General features: G+C 49.3%; 1 protein-coding gene across 2 annotated transcripts in view; it reads right to left on the bottom strand.

Annotated features, from left to right (window-relative positions):
• The window catches only part of LOC143125316 (uncharacterized), a 6,102-nt gene extending 312 nt beyond the window's left edge, over positions 1-5,790 (bottom strand). The window contains exons 1-2 of one of the 2 annotated variants that reach the window (XM_076286661.1): positions 5,578-5,790; positions 1-2,176 (exon numbers count right to left, since the gene is read on the bottom strand). The exon at positions 1-2,176 is cut by the window's left edge and continues 312 nt beyond it. In XM_076286661.1, coding sequence (XP_076142776.1) covers positions 426-2,168 — 1,743 coding nt within the window. In that variant the 5' untranslated portion in view covers positions 2,169-2,176; positions 5,578-5,790 and the 3' untranslated portion in view covers positions 1-425. Of the gene's footprint in view, positions 2,177-5,142; positions 5,284-5,577 lie in introns of those variants that run through there. The other variant, XM_076286662.1, reaches the window with a different exon arrangement.
• Positions 5,791-7,234: the final 1,444 nt, after the last annotated feature.

Below are 7,234 nucleotides of genomic sequence, written 5' to 3'. Positions count from 1 at the left end.
CTCTTCTCAGCAGTTTTTCATCACTAAAATGTGTCTGCCTGCTACTACAGGACCAACAGCCCCTCGGCCCTCACAAAAGACACAAAGCCCCAAAACGTTGGGCTTTCTCTCGGACTCTTTGTGGCATTCTCTCATTTCTTCCCTCACTCATTCAAATCTCACTCACTTTTCTCTCTTCTTCATGCCCACCCTCACTCTCAGCTCTTGAGTGGTTGGATTTCTTCTTTTTTTTTTTTTGGCTAACCAGAAATTCCTTTGCCTGAGTTACTGCAACACGTTCGCTTGAAGCTTTATCTTCAGAGGCGTGTGTTGCAAAAGGAGGTGTTTATTAATGTTCTTGTACTGTTTGTTGGTGTTTTTGTTTGTTTACATCGTTAAAACAGGATTCACAGTTGTTCTTTGTTATTATTTGCTAAGTTAGTTTCTCAGATGATGTCGACCACCTGACTCACTGCAGCCTCGACGATGTCCGGGATCAGGACGTCCACCACCTGGCTCAAGTCCTTTTTAAGTTCACAGTCACTGGGGGCCTCGTGGGGGGCCTGCTCATCCTCTGGCTGCACCACGCCATTCACGCACCCCTCCGCCGGCTGCTGCTCGGCCAGCGCAGCGGGCTCCTCCGCTGATACGGGTTCAGGTGCGGCCTCCTCGCTCACGCCGTTGACCTCCGTTGCGGAAACGGGCTCCTCCGGGGCGCTTTCACACTCGCCGTTATCCAGGGGCGCGTCCACAGCCGGCGCCTCTTCGCTGGGTGACGACGGCGCCGCATCGGAGGCGGCGGGCTCCTCAGTGGAGAGTTCGTTGGTAGACGCGGACTCAGAGATGACGATCTCGGGGATGGCCTCGGCTGAATCCTCGACGGCTGGGGCGGCAGCAGCCTCGGCAGGCTCTTGCTCTGTGCTTTCTGGTTCTGGTTCAGCAGCAGCGGCAGGCTCTGGCTCCGACACGGGCTCTGGTTCAGCAGCAGCGGCAGCGGCAGGCTCTGGTTCCGACACGGTCTCTGGTTCAGCGGCAGCGGCAGGCTCTGGTTCCGACACGGGCTCTGGTTCAGCGGCAGCGGCAGGCTCTGGCTCCAGCACGGGCTCTGATTCTGGCTCAGGGGCAGCGGCAGGCTCTGGTTCCGACACGGGCTCTGATTCTGGCTCAGGGGCAGCGGCAGGCTCTGGCTCTGGCTCGGCTTCCACAGGGGCGGCAGCAGCAGACGCCACCTCTGGCTCTGAGGGTGCTGTGGATGACTCCTCTGGCTCAGTGACAGTCTGTGGTTCTGGTTCGGTTTCAGGCTCCGGTTCTGGCTCTGGAGCAGCAGCAACTAAGGTGACTTGCGTGACCTCAATCACTTCTGCGACTTCCACATCGCCCACGACCTCTTGGACAATTTCTATCTCCTCCACTACTACCACCTCTTGTATAGGCTCTGGCTCTGGCGTTGTTTCTGGCTCTGGTATTGGTTCTGGCTCTGGTGTTGGTTCTGCTGCAGGTTCCTCAGCTGCCGCTTCCTCTGGTGCTGCTGCAGGTTTCTCTGGAACGGGTGCGGGAGGTTCCTCTGGAACGGGTGCTGGAGGTTCCTCTGGAGCGGGTGCTGGAGGTTCCTCTGGAACGGGTGCTGGAGGTTCCTCGGGTGCGGCTGCTACAGGTTCCTCGGGTGCGGCTGCTGGAGGTTCCTCGGGTGCGGCTGCTGGAGGTTCCTGTGGAGCGGGTGCTGGAGGTTCCTCTGGAACGGGTGCTGGAGGTTCCTCGGGTACGGCTGCAGTCTGTTCCTCGGGTGCTGCGGCTGGTTCAGCAGCAGGCTCTACCGGTGCAGCGGCTGCAGGTTCCTCCTTTGCCTCGGCTACCTGTTCCTCTGCCGCAGGAGCTGCAGCTTCAGTAGTGGGGGCTGCCTCAGCCTGTTCGGGTGGAGCTTCAGTAGTGGGGGCTGCCTCAGCCTGTTCGGGTGGAGCTTCAGTAGTGGGGGCTGCCTCAGCCTGTTCGGGTGGAGCTTCAGTAGTTGGGGCTGCCTCAGCCTGTTCGGGTGGAGCTTCAGTAGTGGGGGCTGCCTCAGCCTGTTCGGGTGCAGCCTCCGTAGCCTCCACCTTCTGTTCTACCTGGGCCACAGCTGCTGCCTCCTCCTTCTTCTCCTTCGGGTCACTGACATCATACCCCTTCTTCTTCTTGCTTAGCTTGGCTCCCATGGTGAGTTCTGTGAGTAGCAGGAGCATAGCAGGAGAGTCTGTTAGCGTCAGTACTAATACTTGTGTTTACACTTTTAACTGAACCACACCCACCCCACTCCATATTAAAAATGGAATAATCAACTCAGACACCAAACACGAGTTCCATACTCAACTTGTCCACTCATTGGACTGAAAAGAAGAAAGTGAGAAAGAGTTGTATAGCCGCATGCAAGAGTGAGATAGAGATAGAGAGAGAGAAATCATTTGGTCTTTCCTTCTTAAAGCACACTAACCCGTTCTCCTCTTAAGAAGGACACTAACTCATTTCGACTGGGAGCCATGGACACAGACTGCGAGTGGTGCCAAAACACGTCTATGGAGGACATCTAAAAGACAAACTGCCACAGGACGGGAGCTTTGGCCAGTCCTTTACATTCCTTACCACACACTCATGTGAACTCAAAGGGCAACGTATCCACGAATCTCAGGAAGGCAACGGTGCCAAATGAGCGCCTACAGTTCATCTACCCCTTTAATGGACGGCTTGGTCCACACTGGCATCCTTTCAGAACAGCCCTCTGGGTCAATCACATGAGGTATAGTAGGATACATACGAGGACTAAATTCAGCTCTTTGTAAAAAAAATTGGCTTTCCTCCCTGGGAAATTATATTGCTACTCCCTAGCCTGCAAAGCATGAAGACTGAATGCAAAACCACAGAGCTGGAACAATTGCCTGGTCCAATGGCTTGTTTAATCAAGATTTTCAGGCTATCAAACAAGAAAGTGTACTGCAAATAGGTACTTTGAAACAAGGAGCCAGGTCTGTGTCGACATGTGATCATTTTCTTCCCTCAGCAAATGTTTGGAGGCATTGTACTTTTAGTGGACTGAAGGTGAGATGAGCTAGAAAACTTCAAAAGTAGTCCCTCCACCTAACTTCCTGCTGCTGCTAGTTAATTAGAAGTGAATCAACAAAGAACATGTGAGGGTGAACATGTGGTCTTGCCTTGTCACATAGGAATGGTGTTACATTGGCTTTACTTCTAGCTGCATGAACAATGACAGGGGAGGATTTCAACAGCATGCAACTTCCTTATTCCTGTATAGAGAAGTAAGTGAAAACAACTAAAAGCACCCATGACTGCTGCTATCACTTACACTGGATGCAGACCAGAGCTCTCCCATGACATTGAAAGGTTTTTTAGAGAAGCAGTTAGATTAATCTAATAAACCCTTACAGGAGAAGAAACTGCCAGCCAGTTTCGCACTAATTGCAGAAGGGGTGGGAAACAACCTTTGCCATAACGGCAGGAATTCCACGAGCCCCCAGCCATCATTAGTGCCTCTGTGATGATTGGCCATTAATAATTTAAAGCAAATTTCATGGATTAGTGAGGTGGGGGTAGCAAGAGGTTCTACTAGCCAACGACTGGACCTTGCTGTAAAATGTCGGCTGCCATCAATTAGCAATCAATTGGACACCTTTGCCCGACGTCACACGTGTGATTGTGCAACTATTGTTATAATTATATGAGGTGCAGCACACGCCTCTGCTTAATGGAAACTGTCCGTTGTGCTGCATTGGAGCAATCAGGAATGGTTGCACCAGTCATCCACAAATCAATTCACATGCTGGAGCCCGCGGCCAGTCTGCCGCACCAGTTCCGGCTGCAGCTACCAGCCTCGATGCGCACACGTTCCTCCTCAACCGAGTCAACTCAGCCGCTTTCTTCCCACACAATATGCTCGCCGTGTGCCAATTAAGGTAATTGCCCGGATTATTGCGGAGGATTTGACTCTATTCTATCTTCTTAATCGGAATCAGGCGAATTTTACACCCATAAGTAGCGGCAAAATTGTACTGGGAGGCGAAGTCTATATTGCACATGCAAATAAGATCCTACAAGGAATCAGAAATGCGCTACCCATCGCTGACAGGAAGCAGCAAGGAAATATAGCTCACTCTTGAGAACACAACGATCCGGCTAACATTGCCATAACTAAAATGAGAGATTACACATTTTAGGTCAATGATATCGCAAGTCAAGATCAATGTAAACACCAAAACCACAGACTAATATTTAATCTCAGGGCACACTCAGGTGGTTATAAAAAACGTGGCATGTTTCAGTAAGCCCTGCCTCTCAATAAAATATTTGCCCAACGCGCAGCGCAGATGAAATTCCTACAGGAGTAACAAGCCAAAGCCAGTGGCTGCGAATGTTGTTGGCAAAGTAAAGTTAACATTCAAATCCGGCTGCAAGTGAGTAGGCTATGCTATAGTTAAACTATCCCATCAGCATCTGTGTGTAAATCGCAACCGCGTAGCTGCCACCCAAAACAATAGGACAGACATAAATCACTGATTGCAGAGAACCATCATCTCAACAAACGCAGTGATTCTGCGCCCAACCCCGATCCCCCCGCCTCTCCCCTCTCCCCTTTTTGTTCATGATCACGTAGGCTATCCACTAAAAGAGTTAGCCTACACTGGCGTAACACTCCCTGACAGTGTGAATTAAAAAACAGACACCCCAACAGGCCCTTATAAAGTAAACTGCTGTCGAAAGTAGGATGATTTTGATGGGCTATTTATACAGCCTGACCACACCGATGGCAATTAACACATTGTTTTAGTATTTGTAGGCTACAACATGGGGTTTGGAAAAAAAAAAATATTCCAACCTCTAGAGAATCTGGAATTAATTACCTTAAGAGTAACCACACCTTCACAAAATTGCGCTGTGCCAGTGGGCCGACAACTCTGAGCACCAAACCAGGGGGTATTCTCGTAACAAATCACATATTGTTTCGCAAGACCAAGGCAAATCTTACCCCCTTCAAGAAAGACACACGCTTCAGATTATCCCGCAAAATGTTTGACTGTAGGCTAGATGTTCGATGAACAACGCATGTAGAACGAGCACAGCTGAACACGATGCAAAAATACCAAATAGCACTAACAGAGAACAATGGATATATGAATCAACCTCTCGACAGCGAGTCCAGTAACCATCCCCAGCTCTCTCCAGATTTCCAGCAGGACTTCGCAGGGGAGTTTCAGAATTAAGGCTACTACAATCCAGAAAGTATAAGTATATATACTCTTTTGATCCCGTGAGGGAAATGTGGTCCCTGCATTTAACCCAATCCGTGAATTAGTGAAACACACTTCGCACACAGTGAACACACAGTGAGGTGAAGCACACACTAATCCCGGCGCAGTGAGCTGCCTGCAACAACAGCGGCGCTCGGGGAGCAGTGAGGGGTTTGCTCAAGGGCACTTCAGCCGTGCCTACTGATCGGGGTTCGAACCGGCAACCCTCGGGTTACAAGTCCGAAGCGCTAACCAGTAGGCCACGGCTGCCCCAAGAGAGAGCGGGTGGGTGCCCGTGGCAAATATCCGGACCAAAAAGTTTACCGACCTGGTTTGCTGCTAAGATGATCGCTTGAAAGCGGTGTGGTGGGAAGAGTCGGATGGTTGTTCTTCCCCCTCTGCAAGAATAGCTTTGAATTGAGGAGGCAAGCTCGCGACTGACAGCTGCGCCCGTTCCTGCTCGCTCCCCGAGGTCCAATATGAGACCGTGCGTTTCTGCTCTGCGCGCACCCCTCCTGCTTCCCTCACAGCCAGCGAGACATCTGTCGCTATCACAACCTACCCTGCCCACTACCCTCATGTATACCCGCCTTCTCCCTCCTCCCCTGCCGTACCCCCTCCTTGTATGCATATTTCTGTAGATTAGATGGGCTTTATTTGTTTTGGGGGAAAATAATGGCCCTTTCTTGCTTGACTTTGTTAACTCTTTGAGTGGTTGTTATGGTGATCAACTTTACTTGTGTCTGAAAGTTATGTGTCTTTTTTGCGTGTTTGTGATATTTTTTTTTCTAGAGAGATGTTTTGGTGGAGCTTAACCATCACCTTTCTGCTGAGCAGTTTCTCTCTCTATCTAGGTTTTCACAAACACTTGATTGTGAAGATTTCACAGCATTATGACACTCCCATCCCCATTCTGGCCGAACTTTTGGTTGCTATTAGTAATGGTGAATATGCAAGCAACAAAAAAAAAAATGTTTTTATATACATCTATGTCATTGACAAAGAGTGGTGTGGTCACATGATTGCGTAACGTGGCACCTTTACACAGCGGCTGCAGTTAAGTCAACACAACTGTGTACCATTAACCTTCAAGAACACAGTGTTTAGGCCTACTCCATGCTCAGACACACAAACACACACACACACACAAACACACACACACGCATAACCCCTTCCCCCAGTAGTCACCATTCTCAATATCACTTGCCCACCTTTAAGTGTCCTGACATGTCACACTGAGGCGCAACCTGCCTGGAAGGTGTTAATGGGATAATGTACATGGCAGGGTCGCGCAGAAATTCTGCATCTTGCTCCAACTCGGCACATTCTCTTCTGTGGTGTGCCAAATGCAGAATCCACTCAAGAAATCAATTATGATTGTGTCATGGCCTGTCTCCTTGGGCAACCGGTTAACTTGCCCACAGAGTCTCAACAAAAGGCTTTAAGTACACTGACCACCCTGCAGTGCAGTCAGTTACATAAATGCATTCGGAAGGCCTTGTCCCGCACACGTCATCGATCCTTTTAAAATGAGCGAGTGTGCTTGGTTTCATTGTCAAAGCAATTTTGTCCACCTATCCAATGAAAATAGTAACATTAAGAAATGGACTCCATTTCCACTTATATCCTGGTTAGAAAATGAGGGATTTATGGGCTTGCACGCCTAGATACCTTGCTCTTGATCACTAAATACAAAGCTTTTGTTTCCCCCTCCCATTCATGTCCTGTCTCCTATCTTAATTTGTGACTCAATCAACCCTGTGCCCAGCAGTAGCAGCACTTCAGATTAGATACATTGTCATTTGGAATGTGATCATACAAACTTGTTTCTTTTCTTTTTGTTATATTCTCTCTCTCTCCAGGCTAGAACTCTTGCTGCATTCCTGTATGACAAAAGAGAAGTTCCACTAAACTCAAGTACTTGAAGGCATTGGCTGAAAAACAGAACATGATATTGTGCTGTTTATTTGAATGCAGTGATAACC

This window comes from Alosa pseudoharengus, unplaced genomic scaffold (assembly GCF_046254945.1).
Source record: "Alosa pseudoharengus isolate Yale_2024_CS ecotype anadromous, Long Island Sound unplaced genomic scaffold, YU_APseudo_1.1 YU_APseudo_1.1_scf_16, whole genome shotgun sequence".
Taxonomy (NCBI): Eukaryota; Metazoa; Chordata; class Actinopteri; order Clupeiformes; family Clupeidae; genus Alosa; species Alosa pseudoharengus.
Note: the sequence above shows the minus strand (reverse complement) of the source record. Positions and strands in the feature narration are given on the sequence as shown.